Source organism: Salvelinus alpinus, chromosome 2, assembly GCF_045679555.1.
Source record: "Salvelinus alpinus chromosome 2, SLU_Salpinus.1, whole genome shotgun sequence".
NCBI lineage: Eukaryota > Metazoa > Chordata > Actinopteri > Salmoniformes > Salmonidae > Salvelinus > Salvelinus alpinus.
Genome location: NC_092087.1, coordinates 2,761,956 through 2,789,948, shown reverse-complemented (window position 1 = coordinate 2,789,948; position 27,993 = coordinate 2,761,956). Strand labels below are relative to the sequence as shown.

At 46.9% G+C, this 27,993-nt stretch overlaps 1 protein-coding gene across 1 annotated transcript; it reads left to right on the top strand.

The window, feature by feature from the left end:
- The first annotated feature begins 13 nt into the window (after positions 1–13).
- isy1 (ISY1 splicing factor homolog) lies at positions 14–25,490 on the top strand. Its single transcript, XM_071364904.1, has 10 exons — positions 14–180; positions 6,767–6,789; positions 10,558–10,609; positions 10,758–10,866; positions 10,964–11,076; positions 14,649–14,766; positions 14,858–14,980; positions 23,729–23,841; positions 24,691–24,783; positions 25,030–25,490. The coding sequence occupies exons 1-10, from the start codon at positions 178–180 to the stop codon at positions 25,135–25,137; spliced, it is 855 nt and encodes a 284-aa protein (XP_071221005.1). The 5' UTR covers positions 14–177; the 3' UTR covers positions 25,138–25,490.
- Positions 25,491–27,993: the final 2,503 nt, after the last annotated feature.

Genomic DNA, 27,993 nt, shown 5'->3' with positions numbered 1-27,993 from the left:
CATGACATCGCCTACACGTGTGATTGGGGATTTCTATTGGAGAAGCAGTTTTAGCCTATCTTCATATGGTATTGTCTTTGGTGCATCCGCTTTCAACTTGTGAAAAACATCTAGCAAACGTTTTGGAAGAGGTGTTCAAAGACTGAAGTAACTACTTTAGCTAGCTAATCAATATATATGGTAAGTAATAAACGTACTTCATTTATTTAGTCAGAGATAAGTCATAATTTAAGAAGTTAATGTAGCTAACAATCTTGCTATTATCTAGCTGGCTAACTTTAGCTGCTAGCCCTAGAAGCTAGCTTGTTATCACAAATGTTTTAAATGTTCCTCGACTAACTAGCTAATTGTTTGAGTTAATTTCCCATGAACCACGTGATACTACTGATTTTCATAGCTGTAAGAAACGCACAACTAACTTTCAACTTAGGGTAAATCCATCACTTTTTGACAGCATCTCATTTGATTCAAACAACTTTCCATACATGTTTGCATATGGGAGATGTGGTCAGAACGTAACTTTTTGGACCTGGTTGCCAAAACATTCAGGAGGTATAGGCGCTCAAAGTTGACCGTTATTGCAATCATTTACATTTTAGTCATTTAGCAGACGTTCTAGAGGGACTTACAGGAGCAATTAGGGTAAAGTGCCTTGCTCAAGGGCACATCAACAGACTCGACACTTAGACTGCTCGGGATTCCACCTAGTCAAAAAGTTCAGATTTAAAGTGGGCTTTTTGTTGTTGTTTTGAAATAGATATTGCCTCCCTAAATAGCAGGAAGCAGAGTGTACAGTCAACTTGCCGGTTCTTGATTATGGTGACACCATTTAACAGATTGCAGCAGCTACTACTCTTAAACCTTTGGATGCTGTCTAAGATAGCGCCATTTGTTTTATCACTGGTGACAGTTTTAATACTCACCACTGCATCCTGTATCAAAAGGTTGGCTGGCCCTCATTAAAGTCCTGTAGATCAATTCATTATTCCATTTTTGTTTCCAAAACCCTACTACACAAGCTTCCAACTTACCTAACTCTGTTGCTAACATATAAAATAATGAGATACCAAACCCACTAGCAGGATTGGTTAACTCTTGAGGTCCCTCTGGTCTCTACCAATTTAGGTAAATCCTCCTTCTCCAAATTGTTGGAAAAACCTACAAAATTCCTTGCATCTTGATCCCATAGTCCCCCTAGGACAGTTTAGGACTCTGTTGTTGAGTGAATTCACTGAGGATCCCATAGTCCCCCTAGGACAGTTTAGGACTCTGTTGTTGAGTGAATTCACTGAGGATCCCATAGTCCCCCTAGGACAGTTTAGGACTCTGTTGTTGAGTGAATTCATTGAGGATTGCAGTTGTTTTGATTGTAGTAGTATATTTGTAGTGTTAAGGTTGTGCCTTGTTATTTTTATTCTTGTCTTAATTGTGATCTTAATTGTTCTTCATGTTGTGACAAAATGTTTGTACTCAGTACACCATTGGGAATGTAACCCTGGTCTCAGTTGGGCTACCCTGAATAGATACAAGTTCATAATAAATTGGAGACTTGTCTACTTGTCTGGGGTAAATGGAGGAAGACGAAGAGAAAAGTCGGACAACCAGAATATACATTTCAGTTGTTCGAATGGACAAGTAAAAAACATCACTATCAAACTACTACTCCGATCAGAATTGGATCAGGTAGTGGCGCTGCCCCAGCACACAGCAGGGCATAGTTTACTTTCTGAGTAAATTACCTATATTCCTATTTACTATAGCCCATTTCAATTAATATGTTATATTTACACAAAGCAAGGGAACAATGTAAACAGCTAGTCTCACCAAAGCAGTGCAAAATATCCAGTCAGAAGATGTTGTTTCTCTCTCTTGACTGTTGGATGATCTTGGTTATTTTTCTAGCGGACACTCCAGTGTCTGTCTGATTGTTGTGTCAGTCCATATCTTTGACCCGGTCTATCAAACCACTCAGTGGATATGAATATGACCTGGTCTATTAAACCACTCAGTGGATATGACCTGGTCTATTAAACCACTCAGTGGATATGACCTGGTCTATTAAACCACTCAGTGGATATGACCTGGTCTATTAAACCACTCAGTGGATATGACCTGGTCTATTAAACCACTCAGTGGATATGACCTGGTCTATTAAACCACTCAGTGGATATGACCTGGCCTATTAAACCACTCAGTGGATATGAATATGACCTGGTCTATTAAACCACTCAGTGGATATGAATATGACCTGGTCTATTAAACCACTCAGTGGATATGAATATGACCTGGTCTATTAAACCACTCAGTGGATATGACCTGGTCTATTAAACCACTCAGTGGATATGACCTGGCCTATTAAACCACTCGGTGGATATGACCTGGCCTATTAAACCACTCGGTGGATATGACCTGGCCTATTAAACCACTCAGTGGATATGACCTGGCCTATTAAACCACTCAGTGGATATGACCTGTTCTATTAAACAACTCAGTGGATATGACCTGTTCTATTAAACCACTCAGTGGATATGACCTGGTCTATTAAACCACTCAGTGGATATGACCTGGTCTATTAAACCACTCAGTGGATATGACCTGGTCTATTAAACCACTCAGTGGATATGACCTGGTCTATTAAACCACTCAGTGGATATGACCTGGTCTATTAAACCACTCAGTGGATATGACCTGGTCTATTAAACCACTCAGTGGATATGACCTGGTCTATTAAACCACTCAGTGGATATGACCTGGTCTATTAAACCACTCAGTGGATATGACCTGGTCTATTAAACCACTCAGTGGATATGACCTGGTCTATTAAACCACTCAGTGGATATGACCTGGTCTATTAAACCACTCAGTGGATATGACCTGGTCTATTAAACCACTCAGTGGATATGAATATGACCTGGTCTATTAAACCACTCAGTGGATATGACCTGGTCTATTAAACCACTCAGTGGATATGACCTGGTCTATTAAACCACTCGGTGGATATGACCTGGCCTATTAAACCACTCGGTGGATATGACCTGGCCTATTAAACCACTCGGTGGATATGACCTGGCCTATTAAACCACTCGGTGGATATGACCTGGCCTATTAAACCACTCGGTGGATATGACCTGGCCTATTAAACCACTCGGTGGATATGACCTGGTCTATTAAACCACTCGGTGGATATGACCTGGTCTATTAAACCACTCGGTGGATATGACCTGGTCTATTAAACCACTCAGTGGATATGAATATGACCTGGTCTATTAAACCACTCAGTGGATATGAATATGACCTGGTCTATTAAACCACTCAGTGGATATGAATATGACCTGGTCTATTAAACCACTCAGTGGATATGACCTGGTCTATTAAACCACTCAGTGGATATGACCTGGTCTATTAAACCACTCAGTGGATATGACCTGGTCTATTAAACCACTCAGTGGATATGACCTGGTCTATTAAACCACTCAGTGGATATGACCTGGTCTATTAAACCACTCAGTGGATATGACCTGGCCTATTAAACCACTCGGTGGATATGACCTGGTCTATTAAACCACTCGGTGGATATGACCTGGTCTATTAAACCACTCAGTGGATATGACCTGGTCTATTAAACCACTCAGTGGATATGACCTGGTCTATTAAACCACTCAGTGGATATGACCTGGTCTATTAAACCACTCAGTGGATATGACCTGGTCTATCAAACCACTCAGTGGATATGAATATGACCTGGTCTATTAAACCACTCAGTGGATATGACCTGGTCTATTAAACCACTCAGTGGATATGACCTGGTCTATTAAACCACTCAGTGGATATGACCTGGTCTATTAAACCACTCAGTGGATATGAACTGGTCTATTAAACCACTCAGTGGATATGACCTGGTCTATTAAACCACTCAGTGGCTATGACCTGGTCTATTAAACCACTCAGTGGATATGACCTGGTCTATTAAACCACTCAGTGGATATGAATATGACCTGGTCTATTAAACCACTCAGTGGATATGACCTGGTCTATTAAACCACTCAGTGGATATGAATATGACCTGGTCTATTAAACCACTCAGTGGATATGAATATGACCTGGTCTATTAAACCACTCAGTGGCTATGACCTGGTCTATTAAACCACTCAGTGGATATGACCTGGTCTATTAAACCACTCAGTGGATATGAATATGACCTGGTCTATTAAACCACTCAGTGGATATGACCTGGTCTATCAAACCACTCAGTGGATATGAATATGACCTGGTCTATTAAACCACTCAGTGGATATGACCTGGTCTATTAAACCACTCAGTGGATATGACCTGGTCTATTAAACCACTCAGTGGATATGACCTGGTCTATCAAACCACTCAGTGGATATGACCTGGTCTATTAAACCACTCAGTGGCTATGACCTGGTCTATCAAACCACTCAGTGGATATGACCTGGTCTATTAAACCACTCAGTGGCTATGACCTGGTCTATTAAACCACTCAGTGGATATGACCTGGTCTATTAAACCACTCAGTGAATATGACCTGGTCTATTAAACCACTCAGTGGATATGACCTGGTCTATTAAACCACTCAGTGAATATGACCTGGTCTATTAAACCACTCAGTGGATATGACCTGGTCTATTAAACCACTCAGTGGATATGAATATGACCTGGTCTATTAAACCACTCAGTGGATATTACCTGGTCTATTAAACCACTCAGTGGATATGACCTGGTCTATTAAACCACTCAGTGGATATGACCTGGTCTATTAAACCACTCAGTGGATATGAATATGACCTGGTCTATTAAACCACTCAGTGGATATGACCTGGTCTATTAAACCACTCAGTGGATATGACCTGGTCTATTAAACCACTCAGTGGATATGAACTGGTCTATTAAACCACTCAGTGGATATGACCTGGTCTATTAAACCACTCAGTGGATATGACCTGGTCTATTAAACCACTCAGTGGATATGAATATGACCTGGTCTATTAAACCACTCAGTGGATATGAATATGACCTGGTCTATTAAACCACTCAGTGGCTATGACCTGGTCTATTAAACCACTCAGTGGATATGACCTGGTCTATTAAACCACTCAGTGGATATGAATATGACCTGGTCTATTAAACCACTCAGTGGATATGACCTGGTCTATTAAACCACTCAGTGGATATGAATATGACCTGGTCTATCAAACCACTCAGTGGATATGACCTGGTCTATTAAACCACTCAGTGGATATGAATATGACCTGGTCTATTAAACCACTCAGTGGATATGACCTGGTCTATTAAACCACTCAGTGGATATGAATATGACCTGGTCTATTAAACCACTCAGTGGATATGACCTGGTCTATTAAACCACTCAGTGGATATGAATATGACCTGGTCTATCAAACCACTCAGTGGATATGAATATGACCTGGTCTATCAAACCACTCAGTGGATATGAATATGACCTGGTCTATTAAACCACTCAGTGGATATGACCTGGTCTATTAAACCACTCAGTGGATATGACCTGGTCTATTAAACCACTCAGTGGATATGACCTGGTCTATTAAACCACTCAGTGGATATGACCTGGTCTATCAAACCACTCAGTGGATATGACCTGGTCTATTAAACCACTCAGTGGCTATGACCTGGTCTATCAAACCACTCAGTGGATATGACCTGGTCTATTAAACCACTCAGTGGCTATGACCTGGTCTATTAAACCACTCAGTGGATATGACCTGGTCTATTAAACCACTCAGTGAATATGACCTGGTCTATTAAACCACTCAGTGGATATGACCTGGTCTATTAAACCACTCAGTGAATATGACCTGGTCTATTAAACCACTCAGTGGATATGACCTGGTCTATTAAACCACTCAGTGGATATGACCTGGTCTATTAAACCACTCAGTGGATATGACCTGGTCTATTAAACCACTCAGTGGATATGACCTGGTCTATTAAACCACTCAGTGGACCAGCTCTATAGTACTACAGATAGGCCTAGACTACTACACAGGTCTTTAGTACCACATATAGACCTAGACTACTACACAGGTCTTTAGTACCACAGATGGGCCTAGACTACTACACAGGTCTTTAGTACTACAGATAGGCCTAGACTACTACACAGGTCTTTAGTACCACAGATAGGCCTAGACTACTACACAGGTCTTTAGTACCACAGATAGGCCTAGACTACTACACAGGTCTTTAGTACCACATATAGACCTAGACTACTACACAGGTCTTTCATGCCACAGCTCCATCAGGGGAATAAGCTATAAAAGATTTGGCTCCACTAAATATATTTTTTATCAGTGTTATGATTCCTCTGGTCTCTCCTGTAGCATGCCAGCTAAATGCGTAGCAGTCTTTTTTTATTGTACATTTTATTTTTTAGCTGTCCGCTAGGGGGCGTTAACATCGTCTATGGCGGTGGTCACCAACCAAGCGCAGACAATTATTTCAGATCCCTCCTATGTACTTTACTAGTTTGCAGTCACCCTTTTGGCCGATGGTGTTATGGACTCTTTTTCGCACAAGTAAAACATCTTTCGTACATGGGCAAGTTAAAAACCCTGTTATCTTTTGTTTTGGCATTTAGGTGCAAAAATTCACTTTCTGAGCGCTGCTAAAATGGGCAAATATGAATGAAAAGTTTTGTTGAAATAGAAAGGGGTGCTGTCAAAAAGGGATTGGGTTCAAATGGATTGACCATTTATTGTTTTCTTTCTAATAGGCTCGTAATGCGGAGAAGGCCATGTAAGTATATGCTTGCCTTTATATTTTGATTATATTTGAGCTATAGGCCTACTGTCAAATTAATGTGAGAGAATACTGATGCTATTTCTGTTTATAGTCCATGTGGTGTCTCTGTCATGTAGCCACTGAACATGTCATTCACTATGTTATGCTCTGGTGTCTGACTGACCCCGGCTGTCGACTAATCAGCTGGCTACAGACTCATTTTCAGCCAGCTACTATTTCCACTTCATATTAACTAGGCTACTTTTCATTTAAAAGTTTCAATTCGCTAGTCTGTCGTCCTTTCCTGCTTGAATGAATGGTATGTATCTCCTAGTGATCTATTGATAGGACAGGCACCTGTCAGTCACAAAGCCAGCGATGACGGAAATACAGCAGAGAGGAAGAGGCGAAGCGACAGGTTTCACTCTCGCCAAGATCTGTCCAAAATAAGCCCTATGCATTTCTATGGACTTAATTTGGTCTCCTGCCTTCCCGCCTTTGAGACAACAACTCCCGTTGTTAGGGTGGAGACGTGAGCATCTCATTATTACATACAGATCTCTAGTTGCAGTTGAATTTCTTTACACCAAGGAGGGAGAGAAAGCATGATGCTCATGAATTTGCATGTCCCATATAATGTAAGTGCTAATGATGAGTTAATCCTCTTAGACTAATTATTTTCTGACACACTCATTTATTTTATTTTGTGTGTTTCACATAGCCAGCCACTCAGTCGTGACAACAGTAGGCTATTTACTGTGTGTTGATTGACAACTGAACAGCAAGTGCTGACTAGTTGATTTAAAAGGTGTTAAACTGACTGAATAAAGTCTCTATGGGGCGGCAGGGTAGCCTAGTGGTTAGAGCGTTGGGACAGTAACCGAAAGGTTGCAAGATCGAATCCCCGAGCTGACAAGGTAAAAATCTTTGGTTCTGCTCCTGAACAAGGCAGTTAACCCACTGTTACTAGGCTGTCAATGTAAATAAGAATTAGTTCTTAACTGACTTGCCTAGTTAAATAAAATAAAAAATATCCCTTTGCCATTCATAAATCATGCCATGTGGTTGTACAGTGCATTCGGAAAGTATTCAGACCCCTTGACTTTTTCCACATTTTGTTACGGCCTTATTCTGAAATGGATGAAATAAATAACATCAATCTACACACAATACCCCATAATGACAAAGTGAAAACAGGTTTTTAGAAAATTTTGCAAAGGTATTAAAAATAAAAAACTGATACCTTATTTACATAAGTATTCAGACCCTTCGCTATGAGACTCGAAATTGAGCTCATGTGCATCCTGTTTCCATTGATCATCCTTGATATTTATACAACTTGATTGGAGTCCACCTGTGGTAAATTCAGTTGATTGGACATGATTTTGAAAGGCACACATCTGTCTATATAAGGTCCAACAGTTGACAGTGCATGTCAGAGCAAAAACCAGACATGAAGTCGAAGGATTTGTCCGTAGAGCTCCGAGACAGGATTGTGTCGAGGTACAGATCTGGGGAACGGTACCAAAACATTTCTGCAGCATTAAAGGTCCCCAAGAACACAGTGGCCTCATCATTCTGAAATGGAAGAAGTTTGGAACCACCAAGACACTTCCTAGGGCTGGCCGCCCAGCCAAACTGAGCAATCGGGGTGAAGGGCCTTACTCAGGGAGGGGACCAAGAACCTGATGGTCACTGACAGCGCTCCAGAGTTCTTCTGTGGAGATGGGAGAACCTTCCAGAAGCACAACCATCTCTGCAGCACTCCAGCAATCAGGCCTTTATGGTAGAGTGGCCAGACGGAAGCCACTCCTCAGTAAAAGGCACATGACAGACCTCTTGGAGTTTGACCAAAAGGCACCTAAAGGACTCTCAGACCATGAGAAGCAAGATTCTCTTGTCTGATGCATAGTCACTGTAACTCTACCTACATGTACATGTTACCTCGACCAACCGGTACCCCCTGTATATAGCCACGCTAATGATCTTTTCTTGCTGCTCTTTAATTATTTGTTACTGTTATTTAAAAAAATATATATATATACTTTACACTTATTTTTTCTTTACTGCATTGTTGGTTAGGCTTGTAAGTAAGCATTTCACTGTAAGGTCTACACCTGTTGTTTTCGGCGCACGTGACAAAATAAAATTTGATTTGATGAAACTAAGATTGAACTCTTTGGCCTGAATGCCAGGCGTCACGTCTGGAGGAAACCTGGCACCATCCCTACAGTGGAACATGGAGGTAGCAGCATCATGCTGTGGAGATGTTTTCAGCGGCAGGGAGACTAGTGGTAGTGGAGAGCCTCATTCTGGGCCAAATATGACCGTTAGGGCCCTAACGGAATCCACACATTAAAACAGAATGAAACAATTTTCAGAAATGTATTGACCTTGGTAGGGAATCAACTGAATATATTTAACACTTATTCAGTTTCTCTGTGTATTTCAGATTGAAACAGGGCATTAGGGATGCACCAGAGGGGGGGGGGCATTAGGGACGCGCCAGAGGGGGGGGGGGGGGGGGCGTTAGGGATGCGCCAGAGGGGGGGGGGGGCGTTAGGGATGCGCCAGAGGGGGGAGTTAGGGATGCGCCAGAGGGGGGCGTTAGGGATGCGCCAGAGGGGGGCGTTAGGGATGCGCCAGAGGGGGGCGTTAGGGATGCGCCAGAGGGGGGCGTTAGGGATGCGCCAGAGGGGGGCGTTAGGGATGCGCCAGAGGGGGGCGTTAGGGATGCGCCAGAGGGGGGCGTTAGGGATGCGCCAGAGGGGGGCGTTAGGGATGCGCCAGAGGGGGGCGTTAGGGATGCGCCAGAGGGGGGCGTTAGGGATGCGCCAGAGGGGGGCGTTAGGGATGCGCCAGAGGGGGGCGTTAGGGATGCGCCAGAGGGGGGCGTTAGGGATGCGCCAGAGGGGGGCGTTAGGGATGCGCCAGAGGGGGGCGTTAGGGATGCGCCAGAGGGGGGCGTTAGGGATGCGCCAGAGGGGGGCGTTAGGATGCACCGGGGGGGGCGTTAGGATGCACCGGGGGGGGCGTTAGGGATGCACCAGAGGGGGGCGTTAGGGATGCGCCAGAGGGGGGGGGGGGGGGCGTTAGGGATGCGCCAGAGGGGGGCGTTAGGGATGCGCCAGAGGGGGGCGTTAGGGATGCGCCAGAGGGGGGGGGGGCGTTAGGGATGCGCCAGAGGGGGGCATTAGGGATGCACCAGAGGGGGGGGGGGGTGTTAGGGATGCGCCAGAGGGGGGCGTTAGGGATGCGCCAGAGGGGGGCGTTAGGGATGCGCCAGAGGGGGGCGTTAGGGATGCGCCAGAGGGGGGCGTTAGGGATGCGCCAGAGGGGGGCGTTAGGGATGCGCCAGAGGGGGGCGTTAGGGATGCGCCAGAGGGGGGCGTTAGGGATGCGCCAGAGGGGGGCGTTAGGGATGCGCCAGAGGGGGGCGTTAGGGATGCGCCAGAGGGGGGCGTTAGGGATGCGCCAGAGGGGGGCGTTAGGGATGCGCCAGAGGGGGGCGTTAGGGATGCGCCAGAGGGGGGCGTTAGGGATGCGCCAGAGGGGGGCGTTAGGGATGCGCCAGAGGGGGGCGTTAGGGATGCGCCAGAGGGGGGCGTTAGGATGCACCGGGGGGGGGGGGGGGGGGCGTTAGGATGCACCGGAGCTGAACCCAAGGTGGCCAAGTCCCCCGGGCCGGGAGCCCCTGGCTGGCTACTCTATGTACTGGTCAGGAATGTTTTATTAATCAGTGTGTATTTGTATTAACTTGTGAAATACACCTCGTCTCCCCAGGACGGCCTTGGCCCGGTTCAGAAATGCTCAGCTGGAGGAGGGCAAAGTCAGGGTGAGGAAGATGATGATGATGTCCTAATGTCCTTTAGGGGAATGATTACAAATGTTCGATTTATTGTCCCAGAGTTCACTGAACACCATAAAGTAATGTCGTCGTGGCTCTTGTGTTGTGATCCTGACGTGTGTGTTGACTGTTGCAGGAGAGGAGACCGTTCCTGGCCTCAGAATGTACTGAGCTGCCTAAAGCAGAGAAGTGGAGACGACAGATTATCAGTGAGATCTCCAAGAAAGTTGCTCAGATTCAAAACGGTGAGTTGTCCTACATGTGACATTGAACCGGGAATAAATGTTTATGAATGAAGAGCATAACCTCATCCATGTGTTTGCCTGTTGTTCTCTCTGATAGCTGGTCTGGGAGAGTTTAAGATCCGGGACCTGAACGATGAGATCAATAAGCTGCTGAGAGAGAAAGGTCACTGGGAGGTCAGGATCAAGGAGCTGGGAGGACCCGACTATGGGGTAATAGAGTTGGGAGATTTCAACCTTTATCCTATGGTGGTTATGTGGCCCCCTCCATCCAGGATGGAACGGTTTCTATCACCTTCCATTAAATACATTCTCACATCATCACATTTAAACCTGTCAGTCCATCATGTTACATTCACTAACAACACAGAGGACGTTAATACATTCACTAACAACACAAAGGACGTGAATACATTCACTAACAACACAGAGGACGCGAATACATTCACTAACAACACAGAGGACGCGAATACATTCACTAACAACACAGAGGACGCGAATACATTCACTAACAACACAGAGGACGCGAATACATTCACTAACAACACAGAGGACGCGAATACATTCACTAACAACACAGAGGACGCGAATACATTCACTAACAACACAGAGGACGCGAATACATTCACTAACAACACAGAGGACGCGAATACATTCACTAACAACACAGAGGACGCGAATACATTCACTAACAACACAGAGGACGCGAATACATTCACTAACAACACAGAGGACGCGAATACATTCACTAACAACTACACTATTTAGATACAGTTGAAGTCGGAAGTTTACATACACTTAGTTTGGAGTCATTAAAACTCGTTTTTCAACCACTCCACAAATTGCTTGTTAACAAACTATAGTCTTGGCAAGTCCGTTAGGACATCTACTTTGTGCATGACAAGTCATTTTTCCAACAAATGTTTACAGACAGATTATTTCACTTATAATTCACTGTATCACAATTCCAGTGGTTCACAAGTTTACATACACTAAGTTGACTGTGCCTTTAAACAGCTTGGACAATTCCAGAAAAGGATGTCATGGCTTTAGAAGCTTCTGATAGGCTAATTGACATAATTTGAGTCAATTGGAGGTGTACCTGTGGATGTATTTCAAGACCTGCCTTCAAACTGTGTCTCTTTGCTTGACATCATGGGAAAATCAAAAGAAATCAGCCAAGACCTCAGAAAAAAATTTGTGGACCTCCACAAGTTTGGTTCATCCTTGGGAGCAATTTCCCGATGCCTGAAGGTACCACGTTCATCTGTACAAACAATAGTACGCAAGTATAAACATCATGGGACCACGCAGCCGTCATACCACACAGGAAGGAGATGCATTCTGTCTCCTAGAGATAAATGTACTTTGGTGAGAAAATTGCAAATCAATCCCAGAACAACAGCAAAGGACCTTGTGAAGATGCTGGAGAAAACGGGTACAAAGTATCTGTATCCACAGTAGAACGAGTCCTATATCAACATAACCTGAAAGGCCGCTCAGCAAGGAAGAAGCCACTGCTCCAAAACCGCCATAAAAAGCCAGACTACAGTTTGCAACTGTACATGGGGACAAAGATTGTACTTTTTGGAGAAATGTCCTCTGGTTTGATGAAACAAAAATATGTTTTTGGCCATAATGACAATTGTTATGTTTGGAGGAAAAAGGGGGAGGCTTGCAAGCTGAAGAACACCATCCCAACCGTGAAGCACGGGGGTGGCAGCATCATGTTGTGGGGGTGCTTTGCTACAGGAGGGACTGGTGCACTTCACAAAATATCTTGGATAGGCACAGAGCTGAAAAACTACAAACCTCAGGTTTCCCACTTCCTGTTTGGATTTTTTTCTCAGGTTTTTGCCTGCCATATGAGTTCTGTTATACTCACAGATATCATTCAAACAGTTTTAGGAACTTCAGAGTGTTTTCTATTCAAATATATTAATAATATGCATATCTTAGCTTCTGGGCCTGAGTAGCAGGCAGTTTACTCTGGGCACCTTATTCATCCAAGCTACTCAATACTGCCCCCAAGCCATAAGAAGTTAAGCATGTCCCAGTTTAGGTCACCTAGCAGGACAAATTCAGACGTGGTGTAAGGAGCCAGGAGAGAGCTTAGGGCAGGTAGGGTACAGGCCAGGAGAGAGCTTAGGGCAGGTAGGGTACAGGCCAATGCTGATGGAGGACGATAATGCCCAGCAACAGTCAACAAAGAGCTATTTGAAAACGTAATGCTTAAAATCAGCAAATAAAATTGTTTGTGGGCAGACTTGGTGGAGACAACTGAGCACTGAAGGTGTTCCTTGGTAAAGATTGCCACTCCACCACCTTTGGAAGATCTGTCTTGCCAATGTTTTTTCCTAACTAGATAGGTTAATTAACATCAATGTACAGAACACTTTTTTTAGCCATGTCTCAATAAGAACCTATACATCTGAACTGGAGTTGTGAACCCACACGTTTAATCTTCTAGTCTTAATGTGTAGAAAACACAGGCTTTTACAAGAGCAAAAATCCATGAAGCAGAAATCGGAGCACAAGTCAGAATTGGGGTTAACAACCATAGATGGGCCAGGGTGTACATGCACATTTCCAGATATCATCAACAGTAATACAATCAGGGCACGGCAGAGGACAGGGAGAGCTCTGCAGTGTTGATTTATGACATCTGAATGTGCATCAGATGGCAACAAGATCATATTGTGCAGCAATTTCATCAGGTAACATGAATACAAAGCCGGTGAGAGGTGGTTAGAATAGGATGGGAGGCCAAAAGTCAGTGTAACCAATAGAGAGTCAGTCGCGAGTATGGGAACAAACATAGTCTGTCCCATGGCTGGGTAAACAAGCAAGTTCATAGTCAATAAAGCGTGCAGGAGTCATGAGGCAAATACCTTAAAGGACAAGAAAGAAAATAACTTGGGGCGGTTGTAATTTCAAAGAGTCACTCGCCCCAACAAGATAACTTGAGTAGCTCAGAGTCCAGTAGTTAAATAAAAAGGTCTATACTAGTTTATTAAAGTGTTTCTGAGTAAGCTCACATAATAAGCTTCGCAAGTTAATTAGCCTACCTAAAATTCAGATCAGTCCAAAGTGTGTGTGTGTGTGTGTGTGTGTGTGTGTGTGTGTGTGTGTGTGTGTGTGTGTGTGTGTGTGTGTGTGTGTGTGTGTGTGTGTGTGTGTGTGTGTGTGTGTGTGTGTGTGTGTGTGTGTGTGTGTGTGTGTGTGTGTGTGTGTGTGTGTGTGTGTGTGTGTGTGTGTGTGTGTGTTGGAGGTGAGCGAAAGCTTGGGAGAGACAGAAAGGGGGAGTGTGGCAGGGGTACCTGTACCAGACGGGGAGAGAGGGGCAGTGTGGCGGGGGGGTTCTGTACCAGACAGGGGGAGAGGGGGGAGTGTGGCGGGGGTACCTGTACCAGCCAGGGAGAGAAGGGGGAGTGTGGCGCGGGGGTACCTGTACCAGCCAGGGGAGACAGGCCAGGGCAGACGGTGAACAGATCGCCAGGTGTAATCCAAGCAGCAGGCAACGGGAGGTTTCACACCCTAGTGGGAGAAGTTTTTGTCGTAAAGCTGAGTAGGAGAAGTCGTGTTCAAACAGGTGGTGGAGCAGATAAGTTCAAAGTGAAAAGCTGAACGAACGAAACGCATGAAGACAACCAAGACACTGGTAAAATGGCTAAAAGCCAAATCAAACAGCGAGTCAAGTCATTACCTGATCACTGATGTAATGAGATATGAAGTGACTCTCAGTGTTAGTCTCGTTGTGAATAATGTTGTCTTGTATCTACCAGAGAGTGGGACCAAAGATGCTGGACCACGAAGGGAAGGAGGTCCCAGGAAACAGAGGATATAAATACTTTGGAGCAGCCAAAGACCTGCCTGGAGTCAGAGAGCTGTTTGAGAAAGAACGTAGGTCTACTGACAACTTATACTTTAGGTTAATACCATGTTTGATACCACTATTGGATGTGTACTGATAACCCCCCCCCCTCCCCCCCAGCCATTCCTCCCCCCAGGAAGAGCAGAGCGGAGCTAATGAAGGACATCGACGCTGAGTACTACGGATACAGAGATGAGGATGATGGGGCGCTCGTCCCCCTGGAGCAAGAGTACGAAAAAGAAGGTAGTCCCCTGCCGTGTGACACCCCTCTGCAGTAGATTAATATCCTCCCTGCTCTGTGACACCCCTCTGCAGTAGATTAATATCCTCCCTGCTCTGTGACACCCCTCTGCAGTAGATTCATATCCTCCCCGCTCTGTGACACCCCTCTGCAGTAGATTAATATCCTCCCCGCTCTGTGACACCCCTCTGCAGTAGATTAATATCCTCCCTGCTCTGTGACACCCCTCTGCAGTAGATTCATATCCTCCCCGCTCTGTGACACCCCTCTGCAGTAGATTAATATCCTCCCTGCTCTGTGACACCCCTCTGCAGTAGATTACTATCCTCCCTGCTCTGTGACACCCCTCTGCAGTAGATTACTATCCTCCCTGCTCTGTGACACCCCTCTGCAGTAGATTAATATCCTCCCTGCTCTGTGACACCCCTCTGCAGTAGATTCATATCCTCCCCGCTCTGTGACACCCCTCTGCAGTAGATTAATATCCTCCCCGCTCTGTGACACCCCTCTGCAGTAGATTAATATCCTCCCTGCTCTGTGACACCCCTCTGCAGTAGATTAATATCCTCCCCGCTCTGTGACACCCCTCTGCAGTAGATTAATATCCTCCCTGCTCTGTGACACCCCTCTGCAGTAGATTAATATCCTCCCTGCTCTGTGACACCCCTCTGCAGTAGATTCATATCCTCCCTGCTCTGTGACACCCCTCTGCAGTAGACTAATATCCCCCCTGCTCTGTGACACCCCTCTGCAGTAGATTAATATCCTCCCTGCTCTGTGACACCCCTCTGCAGTAGATTAATATCCTCCCCGCTCTGTGACACCCCTCTGCAGTAGATTAATATCCTCCCTGCTCTGTGACACCCCTCTGCAGTAGATTACTATCCTCCCTGCTCTGTGACACCCCTCTGCAGTAGATTAATATCCTCCCTGCTCTGTGACACCCCTCTGCAGTAGATTAATATCCTCCCTGCTCTGTGACACCCCTCTGCAGTAGATTAATATCCTCCCTGCTCTGTGACACCCCTCTGCAGTAGATTAATATCCTCCCTGCTCTGTGACACCCCTCTGCAGTAGATTAATATCCTCCCTGCTCTGTGACACCCCTCTGCAGTAGATTAATATCCTCCCTGCTCTGTGACACCCCTCTGCAGTAGATTAATATCCTCCCTGCTCTGTGACACCCCTCTGCAGTAGATTAATATCCTCCCTGCTCTGTGACACCCCTCTGCAGTAGATTAATATCCTCCCTGCTCTGTGACACCCCTCTGCAGTAGATTAATATCCTCCCTGCTCTGTGACACCCCTCTGCAGTAGATTAATATCCTCCCTGCTCTGTGACACCCCTCTGCAGTAGATTAATATCCTCCCTGCTCTGTGACACCCCTCTGCAGTAGATTAATATCCTCCCTGCTCTGTGACACCCCTCTGCAGTAGATTACTATCCTCCCTGCTCTGTGACACCCCTCTGCAGTAGATTACTATCGTCCCTGCTCTGTGACACCCCTCTGCAGTAGATTAATATCCTCCCTGCTCTGTGACACCCCTCTGCAGTAGATTAATATCCTCCCTGCTCTGTGACACCCCTCTGCAGTAGATTAATATCCTCCCTGCTCTGTGACACCCCTCTGCAGTAGATTAATATCCTCCCTGCTCTGTGACACCCCTCTGCAGTAGATTAATATCCTCCCTGCTCTGTGACACCCCTCTGCAGTAGATTAATATCCTCCCTGCTCTGTGACACCCCTCTGCAGTAGATTAATATCCTCCCTGCTCTGTGACACCCCTCTGCAGTAGATTAATATCCTCCCTGCTCTGTGACACCCCTCTGCAGTAGATTAATATCCTCCCCGCTCTGTGACACCCCTCTGCAGTAGATTAATATCCTCCCTGCTCTGTGACACCCCTCTGCAGTAGATTAATATCCTCCCCGCTCTGTGACACCCCTCTGCAGTAGATTAATATCCTCCCCGCTCTGTGACACCCCTCTGCAGTAGATTAATATCCTCCCTGCTCTGTGACACCCCTCTGCAGTAGATTAATATCCTCCCTGCTGTGTGTCACCCCTCTGCAGTAGATTCATATTCTCCCTGCTCTGTGACACCCCGCTGCAGTAGATTCATTCATCCTCCCTAATATCCTCCCCAAGTTGTAACGTTAGGCTGTCCCTCTGCTGTCCCAGGTTGTAACGTTAGGGTGTTCCTCTGCTGTCCCAGGTTGTAACGTTAGGGTGTCCCTCTGCTGTCCCAGGTTGTAACGTTAGGCTGTCCCTCTGCTGTCCCAGGTTGTAACATTAGGCTGTCCCTCTGCTGTCCCAGGTTGTAACGTTAGGCTGTCCCAGGTTGTAACGTTAGGCTGTTCCTCTGCTGTCCCAGGTTGTAACATTAGGCTGTTCCTCTGCTGTCCCAGGTTGTAACATTAGGCTGTTCCTCTGCTGTCCCAGGTTGTAACGTTAGGGTGTTCCTCTGCTGTCCCAGGTTGTAACATTAGGCTGTCCCAGGTTGTAACGTTAGGCTGTTCCTCTGCTGTCCCAGGTTGTAACGTTAGGCTGTTCCTCTGCTGTCCCAGGTTGTAACATTAGGCTGTTCCTCTGCTGTCCCAGGTTGTAACGTTAGGCTGTTCCTCTGCTGTCCCAGGTTGTAACGTTAGGGTGTTCCTCTGCTGTCCCAGGTTGTAACATTAGGCTGTCCCAGGTTGTAACGTTAGGCTGTTCCTCTGCTGTCCCAGGTTGTAACGTTAGGCTGTTCCTCTGCTGTCCCAGGTTGTAACATTAGGCTGTTCCTCTGCTGTCCCAGGTTGTAACGTTAGGCTGTTCCTCTGCTGTCCCAGGTTGTAACTTTAGGCTGTCCCTCTGCTGTCCCAGGTTGTAACGTTAGGCTGTCCCAGGTTGTAACATTAGGCTGTCCCTCTGCTGTCCCAGGTTGTAACGTTAGGCTGTCCCTCTGCTGTCCCAGGTTGTAACTTTAGGCTGTCCCTCTGCTGTCCCAGGTTGTAACGTTAGGCTGTCCCTCTGCTGTCCCAGGTTGTAACGTTAGGCTGTCCCAGGTTGTAACATTAGGCTGTCCCTCTGCTGTCTCAGGTTGTAACGTTAGGCTGTCCCAGGTTGTAACGTTAGGCTGTCCCTCTGCTGTCCCAGGTTGTAACGTTAGGCTGTCCCAGGTTGTAACATTAGGCTGTCCCTCTGCTGTCCCAGGTTGTAACGTTAGGCTGTCCCAGGTTGTAACATTAGGCTGTCCCTCTGCTGTCTCAGGTTGTAACGTTAGGCTGTCCCAAGTTGTAACGTTAGGCTGTCCCTCTGCTGTCCCAGGTTGTAACGTTAGGCTGTCCCTCTGCTGTCCCAGGTTGTAACGTTAGGCTGTTCCTCTGCTGTCCCAGGTTGTAACGCTAGGCTGTCCCTCTGCTATCCCAGGTTGTAACGTTAGGCTGTACTTCTGCTGTCCCAGGTTGTAACATTAGGCTGTTCCTCTGCTGTCCCAGGTTGTAACGTTAGGCTGTTCCTCTGCTGTCCCAGGTTGTAACGTTAGGCTGTCCCAGGTTGTAACGTTAGGCTGTCCCAGGTTGTAACGTTAGGCTGTCCCAGGTTGTAACGTTAGGCTGTCCCAGGTTGTAACGTTAGGCTGTTCCTCTGCTGTCCCAGGTTGTAACGTTAGGCTGTTCCTCTGCTGTCCCAGGTTGTAACGTTAGGCTGTCCCTCTGCTGTCCCAGGTTGTGACATTAGGCTGTCCCTCTGCTGTCCCAGGTTGTAACATTAGGCTGTCCCTCTGCTGTCCCAGGTTGTAACGTTAGGCTGTCCCAGGTTGTAACGTTAGGCTGTCCCTCTGCTGTCCCAGGTTGTGACATTAGGCTGTCCCTCTGCTGTCCCAGGTTGTAACGTTAGGCTGTCCCTCTGCTGTCTCAGGTTGTGACATTAGGCTGTTCCTCTGCTGTCCCAGGTTGTGACATTAGGCTGTTCCTCTGCTGTCCCAGGTTGTAACGTTAGGCTGTTCCTCTGCTGTCCCAGGTTGTAACGTTAGGGTGTTCCTCTGCTGTCCCAGGTTGTAACATTAGGCTGTCCCAGGTTGTAACGTTAGGCTGTTCCTCTGCTGTCCCAGGTTGTAACGTTAGGCTGTTCCTCTGCTGTCCCAGGTTGTAACATTAGGCTGTTCCTCTGCTGTCCCAGGTTGTAACGTTAGGCTGTTCCTCTGCTGTCCCAGGTTGTAACTTTAGGCTGTCCCTCTGCTGTCCCAGGTTGTAACGTTAGGCTGTCCCAGGTTGTAACATTAGGCTGTCCCTCTGCTGTCTCAGGTTGTAACGTTAGGCTGTCCCAGGTTGTAACGTTAGGCTGTCCCTCTGCTGTCCCAGGTTGTAACGTTAGGCTGTCCCAGGTTGTAACATTAGGCTGTCCCTCTGCTGTCCCAGGTTGTAACGTTAGGCTGTCCCAGGTTGTAACATTAGGCTGTCCCTCTGCTGTCTCAGGTTGTAACGTTAGGCTGTCCCAAGTTGTAACGTTAGGCTGTCCCTCTGCTGTCCCAGGTTGTAACGTTAGGCTGTCCCTCTGCTGTCCCAGGTTGTAACGTTAGGCTGTTCCTCTGCTGTCCCAGGTTGTAACGCTAGGCTGTCCCTCTGCTATCCCAGGTTGTAACGTTAGGCTGTACTTCTGCTGTCCCAGGTTGTAACATTAGGCTGTTCCTCTGCTGTCCCAGGTTGTAACGTTAGGCTGTTCCTCTGCTGTCCCAGGTTGTAACGTTAGGCTGTCCCAGGTTGTAACGTTAGGCTGTCCCAGGTTGTAACGTTAGGCTGTCCCAGGTTGTAACGTTAGGCTGTCCCAGGTTGTAACGTTAGGCTGTTCCTCTGCTGTCCCAGGTTGTAACGTTAGGCTGTTCCTCTGCTGTCCCAGGTTGTAACGTTAGGCTGTCCCTCTGCTGTCCCAGGTTGTGACATTAGGCTGTCCCTCTGCTGTCCCAGGTTGTAACATTAGGCTGTCCCTCTGCTGTCCCAGGTTGTAACGTTAGGCTGTCCCAGGTTGTAACGTTAGGCTGTCCCTCTGCTGTCCCAGGTTGTGACATTAGGCTGTCCCTCTGCTGTCCCAGGTTGTAACGTTAGGCTGTCCCTCTGCTGTCTCAGGTTGTGACATTAGGCTGTTCCTCTGCTGTCCCAGGTTGTGACATTAGGCTGTTCCTCTGCTGTCCCAGGTTGTAACGTTAGGCTGTTCCTCTGCTGTCCCAGGTTGTAACGTTAGGCTGTTCCTCTGCTGTCCCAGGTTGTAACATTAGGCTGTTCCTCTGCTGTCCCAGGTTGTAACGTTAGGCTGTTCCTCTGCTGTCCCAGGTTGTAACTTTAGGCTGTCCCTCTGCTGTCCCAGGTTGTAACGTTAGGCTGTCCCAGGTTGTAACATTAGGTTGTCCCTCTGCTGTCCCAGGTTGTAACGTTAGGCTGTCCCTCTGCTGTCCCAGGTTGTAACTTTAGGCTGTCCCTCTGCTGTCCCAGGTTGTAACGTTAGGCTGTCCCTCTGCTGTCCCAGGTTGTAACGTTAGGCTGTCCCAGGTTGTAACGTTAGGCTGTCCCTCTGCTGTCCCAGGTTGTAACGTTAGGCTGTCCCAGGTTGTAACGTTAGGCTGTCCCTCTGCTGTCCCAGGTTGTAACGTTAGGCTGTCCCAGGTTGTAACATTAGGCTGTCCCTCTGCTGTCCCAGGTTGTAACGTTAGGCTGTCCCAGGTTGTAACATTAGGCTGTCCCTCTGCTGTCTCAGGTTGTAATGTTAGGCTGTCCCAAGTTGTAACGTTAGGCTGTCCCTCTGCTGTCCCAGGTTGTAACGTTAGGCTGTCCCTCTGCTGTCCCAGGTTGTAACGTTAGGCTGTTCCTCTGCTGTCCCAGGTTGTAACGTTAGGCTGTTCCTCTGCTGTCCCAGGTTGTAACGCTAGGCTGTCCCTCTGCTATCCCAGGTTGTAACGTTAGGCTGTACTTCTGCTGTCCCAGGTTGTAACATTAGGCTGTTCCTCTGCTGTCCCAGGTTGTAACGTTAGGCTGTTCCTCTGCTGTCCCAGGTTGTAACGTTAGGCTGTCCCAGGTTGTAACGTTAGGCTGTCCCAGGTTGTAACGTTAGGCTGTCCCAGGTTGTAACGTTAGGCTGTTCCTCTGCTGTCCCAGGTTGTAACGTTAGGCTGTTCCTCTGCTGTCCCAGGTTGTAACGTTAGGCTGTCCCTCTGCTGTCCCAGGTTGTGACATTAGGCTGTCCCTCTGCTGTCCCAGGTTGTAACATTAGGCTGTCCCAGGTTGTAACGTTAGGCTGTCCCAGGTTGTAACGTTAGGCTGTCCCTCTGCTGTCCCATGTTGTGACATTAGGCTGTCCCTCTGCTGTCCCAGGTTGTAACGTTAGGCTGTCCCTCTGCTGTCTCAGGTTGTGACATTAGGCTGTTCCTCTGCTGTCCCAGGTTGTGACATTAGGCTGTTCCTCTGCTGTCCCAGGTTGTAACATTAGGCTGTCCCTCTGCTGTCCCAGTAGAGAGGGAGGCTGTCTGTGTAGGAGCTCTATCCAGCTGTATCCTGCTGTGGTCTTGTGACCTGATAGTAATGGGTGATGTGATGGTATTCAGAGTCCATGTGTTTTCTATTAGAGTAACTGTCTAATATTATAGTCTTATACATGGAGCACAGGACCACTAATCGCTCTCATGAGGCCTCTACCCTCGACTCTAGGAGAGGTTGGCCTCTACCCTCGACTCGAGGAGAGGTTGGCCTCTACCCTCGACTCGAGGAGAGGTTGGCCTCTACCCTCGACTCGAGGAGAGGTTGGCCTCTACCCTCGACTCGAGGAGAGGTTGGCCTCTACCCTCGACTCGAGGAGAGGTTGGCCTCTACCCTCGAGGAGAGGTTGGCCTCTACCCTCGAGGAGAGGTTGGCCTCTACCCTCGAGGAGAGGTTGGCCTCTACCCTCGAGGAGAGGTTGGCCTCTACCCTCGAGGAGAGGTTGGCCTCTACCCTCGAGGAGAGGTTGGCCTCTACCCTCGAGGAGAGGTTGGCCTCTACCCTCGAGGAGAGGTTGGCCTCTACCCTCGGGGAGAGGTTGGCCTCTACCCTCGGGGAGAGGTTGGCCTCTACCCTCGGGGAGAGGTTGGCCTCTACCCTCAACTCGAATCTCTCATTCACTCTCCATGTCTGCTGCTTTCCGTTTCATCATGATATTCTAGAACAAAGTAGTATTGTTGGTGTCATGGTATTTCTCCGCTGAATTTGTGTCTTAATTCAATACAACCCAATACACAATACTTAACCCAATACACAATATTTAGCCAAATTTAGCCCAATACACAATATTTAGCCCAATACTACACAATACTTAACCCAATACACAATACTTAACCCAATACACAATACTTAGCCCAATACAACCCAATACACAATATTTAGCCCAATACACAATACGTGACCCAATACTACACAATATTTAGCCCAATACACAATATTTAGCCCAATACTTAGACCAATAAGGGGTGGCAGGTAGCCTCGTGTTTAGAGCGTTGGGCCAGTAACCAAAAGGTTGCTAGATCGAATCCCCGAGCTGACAAGGTAAACATCTGTCGTTCTGCCCCTGAACAAGGCAGTTAACCCGCTGTTCCTAGGCCGTCATTGAAAATGAGAATTTGTTCTTAACTGACTTGCCTAGTTAAATAAAGGTTAAACAAAAAAACAATGCTTAACCCAATACAACCCAATACCCAATACTTAGGCCAATACTTAGGCCAATACAACCCAATCAAATCACATTCTATTTGTCACATGCCCCGAATACAACAGTGAAACGCTTACAAGCCCTTAACCAACAATGCAGTTAAGAAAATACCCCCCCCCCCAAAAAAGTAAGAGAATAAGAATATAAAATAATTAAAGCGCAGCAGTAAATAATTAGCGGGCTATATACAGAGGGTACCGGTACAGATGGTCATTTGTACATGTAGGTAGAGTTATTAAAGTGACTATGCATAGATAACAGAGTAGCAGCGTAGGGAGGGGGTTGGGGGCAATGCAAATAGACTGGGTAGTCATTTGACTAGATGTTTAGGAGTCTTATGGCTTGGGGGTAGAAACTGTTTAAAAGCCTCTTGGACCTAGACTTGGTGCTCCGGCACCGCTTGCTGTGCGGTAGCAGAGAGAACAGTCTATGACTAGGGTGGCTGGAGTCTTTGACAATTTTTAGGGCCTTCCTCTGACATCACCTGGTATAGAGGTCCTGGATGGCAGGAAGCTTGGCCCCAGTGATGTACTGAGCCATACGCACTAACCTCTGTAGTGCCTTGCGGTCGGAGGTCGAGCAGTTGCCATACCAGGCGGTGATGCAACCGGTCAGGATGCTCTCGATGGTGCAGCTGTAAAACCTTTTGAGGATCTGAGGACCCATGACAAATCTTTTCAGTCTTCTGAGGGGGAATAGGTTTTGTCGTGCCCTCTTCACGACTGCCTTGGTGTGCTTGGACCATGTTAGTTTGTTGATGTGGACGCTCTCAACCTGCTCCACTACAGCCCCGTCGATGAGAATCATCTCCTTAGTCTTGATCACGTTGAGCGACGTGAGTGCTACGGGTCGGTAGTCATTTAGGCAGGTTACCTTAGTGTTCTTGGGCACAGGGACCAATACAACCCAATACACTATATTTAACCCAAAACAACCCAATACACAATACTTAACCCAATACACTATACATAACCCAATACAACTCTATACTTAACCCAATACACATGGTCGCCTCAAGTAACGTGTGTGTGTGTTGTCTCAGTGATATTGAAGGCAGTGGAGAAATGGAAAACGGAGAGAGAAGCGCGTCTTGCCGTAGGAAGAGAGGAGGTAGAGGAAGAGGAGGAACACATGTATGCCGTAAAGGAGGATGAGGTGAATATCAGTCAAAACATACTGACTCTGGTCCCATTTACTGGCCATTTAAAGTCAAAAGGTATTCCCATGTGTGGCCTACTTGTAAGCATAACATGTATCTGTCTCTCAGCATTCAGATGATAACCTAACCTTTTGATTTGTCTCTCAGCAGTCAGATGATAACCTAACCTTTTGATTTGTCTCTCAGCAGTCAGATGATAACCTAACCTTTTGATTTGTCTCTCAGCAGTCAGATGATAACCTAACCTTTTGATTTGTCTCTCAGCAGTCAGATGATAACCTAACCTTTTGATTTGTCTCAGCAGTCAGATGATAACCTAACCTTTTGATTTGTCTCTCAGCAGTCAGATGATAACCTAACCTTTTGATTTGTCTCTCAGCAGTCAGATGATAACCTAACCTTTTGATTTGTCTCTCAGCAGTCAGATGATAACCTAACCTTTTGATTTGTCTCTCAGCAGTCAGATGATAACCTAACCTTTTGATCTGTCTCTCAGCAGTCAGATGATAACCTAACCTTTTGATTTGTCTCTCAGCAGTCAGATGATAACCTAACCTTTTGATTTGTCTCTCAGCAGTCAGATGATAACCTAACCTTTTGATTTGTCTCTCAGCAGTCAGATGATAACCTAACCTATTGATTTGTCTCTCAGCAGTCAGATGATAACCTAACCTTTTGATTTGTCTCTCAGCAGTCAGATGATAACCTAACCTTTTGATTTGTCTCTCAGCAGTCAGATGATAACCTAACCTTTTGATTTGTCTCTCAGCAGTCAGATGATAACCTAACCTTTTGATTTGTCTCAGCAGTCAGATGATAACCTAACCTTTTGATTTGTCTCTCAGCATTCAGATGACGAGACTAGAGAACAGATGGAAGGAGAGGATGGAACTCTCACATCCTTTATCGCTCACGTCCCTGTGCCGTCTCAGAAAGAGGTGCCTGCATTCACACACACATCTCTACACTGTGTAGAAAGTCATGTTCCAACTAGTCTGAGTGGGGCTCAGTATATTAATGCTGATCTATTAGTATGTAAATGGGCCAGCACCCTAGCAGTTCGAGTTCTAGCCAATGAACTTCAGCCCCTCGCCATTTGAGTGACAGCTAGCAAGAGGCACATCATACACACACACACAGCAGAGCGATGTGAGAACCTCTTGAATAAATCTTTGTGTTTCTAGATTGAGGAGGCGTTGGTGAGAAGGAAGAAGATGGAGCTCCTTCAGAAGTACGCCAGTGAGACCCTGATGGCCCAAAGTGAGGAGGCCAAGACACTACTGGGGCTGTAGAGGAGAGATGGAGATCTAGGACTGAATAGGTTGTAGTGGAGAGAGGGAGGAGAGATCTATCTCTATAGGTCTAGGGCTGAAGGAGTGTATTAATGTTGGGATGAGGTGTCATGGCCTGCTTTTCCCAGACTATATAACTCCTTCCTATTCTTAGTACTAAACTAATCAGAGGTTTGGCTGTAGCAGGAACAGACCTGGGACCAGGTTAGTCATGTGAATGGGATAATGTCTTGCTTGGTCTGTTGGAGGTACAGAACCACATTGTGTTATATCATGATGTAATGTTACAAGCCTTGTAAATAAATCACTTTTTTTTAAACAATTTTAGTAAACTCTATTTTCATCTGAATAAATATTGTCTCTCATTCATTTCCACCACTGGCAGTGTTGATTGTAGCACTCCCATTATTGACCTGTTGAATGTTTCTGCTTTAGACCCCCATGCATCCCATCACCCTGTACTGACCTGTGTGTGCTGTACACAGATTGGAGGAAGGCTAGTTCATGTGACGGTAAGACCATAGGAACTAGTGTCTCCCTCCCCAGCAGGACTCAAATATACACTGAGTGGACAACATGCTCTTTCCATGACAGACTGACCAGGTGAAAACGTTGATTCCTTATTGATGTCACTTGTTAAATCCACTTCAATCAGTGTAAATGAAGGGGAGGAGACAAGGAAGGATTTCTAAACCTTGAGTCAATTGGGCAAGACAAAAGACTGAAGTTAGTAGTAGTAGTAGTAGGTGCCAGGCGTACCGGTTCCTTTGAAAGGGGTATGGTAGTAGGTGCCAGGCGTACCGGTTCCTTTGAAAGGGGTATGGTAGTAGGTGCCAGGCGTACCGGTTCCTTTGAAAGGGGTATGGTAGTAGGTGCCAGGCGTACCGGTTCCTTTGAAAGGGGTATGGTAGTAGGTGCCAGGCGTACCGGTTCCTTTGAAAGGGGTATGGTAGTAGGTGCCAGGCGTACCGGTTCCTTTGAAAGGGGTATGGTAGTAGGTGCCAGGCGTACCGGTTCCTTTGAAAGGGGTATGGTAGTAGGTGCCAGGCGTACCGGTTCCTTTGAAAGGGGTATGGTAGTAGGTGCCAGGCGTACCGGTTCCTTTGAAAGGGGTATGGTAGTAGGTGCCAGGCGTACCGGTTCCTTTGAAAGGGGTATGGTAGTAGGTGCCAGGCGTACCGGTTCCTTTGAAAGGGGTATGGTAGTAGGTGCCAGGCGTACCGGTTCCTTTGAAAGGGGTATGGTAGTAGGTGCCAGGCGTACCGGTTCCTTTGAAAGGGGTATGGTAGTAGGTGCCAGGCGTACCGGTTCCTTTGAAAGGGGTATGGTAGTGGGTGCCAGGCGTACCGGTTCCTTTGAAAGGGGTATGGTAGTAGGTGCCAGGCGTACCGGTTCCTTTGAAAGGGGTATGGTAGTAGGTGCCAGGCGTACCGGTTCCTTTGAAAGGGGTATGGTAGTAGGTGCCAGGCGTACCGGTTCCTTTGAAAGGGGTATGGTAGTAGGTGCCAGGCGTACCGGTTCCTTTGAAAGGGGTATGGTAGTAGGTGCCAGGCGTACCGAAAATTTGTGGGCAGAACTAAAAAAGTGTGTGCGAGCAAGGAGGCCTACAAACCTGACTCAGTTACACCAGCTCTGTCAGGAGGAATGGGCCAACATTCACCCAACTTATTGTGGGAAGCTTGTGGATGGCTACCTGAAACATTTGACCCAAGTTAAACTATTTAAAGCCAATGCTACTAAATACTAATTGAGTGTATGTAAACTTCTGACCCACTGGGAATGTGATGAAAGAAATAAAAGCTGAAATAAATAATTTTCTCTACTATTATTCTGACATTTCAATTAAAAATAAATAAAGTGGTGATCCTAACTGACCTAATGTAACGGATGTGAAATGGCTAGCTAGTTAGCGGGTACGCGCTAATAGCATTTCAATCGGTTACGTCACTTGCTCTGAGACCTGAAGTAGGGTTTCCCCTTGCTCTGCAAGGGCCGCGGCCTTTGTGGAGTGATGGGTAACGGTGCTTCGTGGGCGACCGTTGATGTGTGCAGAAGGTCCCTGGTTCGCGCCCGTGTCGGGGCGAGGGGACGGTTTAAAGTTATACTGTTACATTGATGCTGTTGACCCGGATCACTGGTTGCTGCGGAAAAGGAGGAGGTTGAAAGGGGGGTGAGTGTAACGGATGTGAAATGGCTAGCTAGTTAGCGGGTACGCGCTAATAGCATTTCAATCGGTTACGTCACTTGCTCTGAGACCTGAAGTAGGGTTTCCCCTTGCTCTGCAAGGGCCGCGGCCTTTGTGGAGTGATGGGTAACGGTGCTTCGTGGGCGACCGTTGATGTGTGCAGAAGGTCCCTGGTTCGCGCCCGTGTCGGGGCGAGGGGACGGTTTAAAGTTATACTGTTACACTAAGACAGGTTATTTTTTACAAGGATTAAATGTCAGGAATTGTGAGAACTGAGTTTAAATGTTATTGGCTAAGGTGTATGTAAACTTCCGATTTCAACTGTAGGTCTGTAGTAGTTTGGGTCTAGAGAGTCTCCCCCTTTGAAGAGGGGGATGACCGTGGCAGCTTTTCAATCTTTGGGGATCTCAGACGATACGAAAGAGAGGTTGAACAGGCTAGTAATAGGGGTTGCAACAATTTTGGTGGATCATTTTAGAAAGAGAGGGTCCAGAATGTCTAGCCCGGCTGATTTGTAGGGGTCCAGATTTTGCCGCTCTTTCAGAACATCAGCTATTTGGATTTGGGTGAAGGAGAAATGGGGGAGGCTTGGGCAAGTTGCTGTGGGGGGTGCAGGGCTGTTGACCGGGGTAGGGGTAGCCAGGTGGAAAGCATGGCCAGCTGTAGAAAAA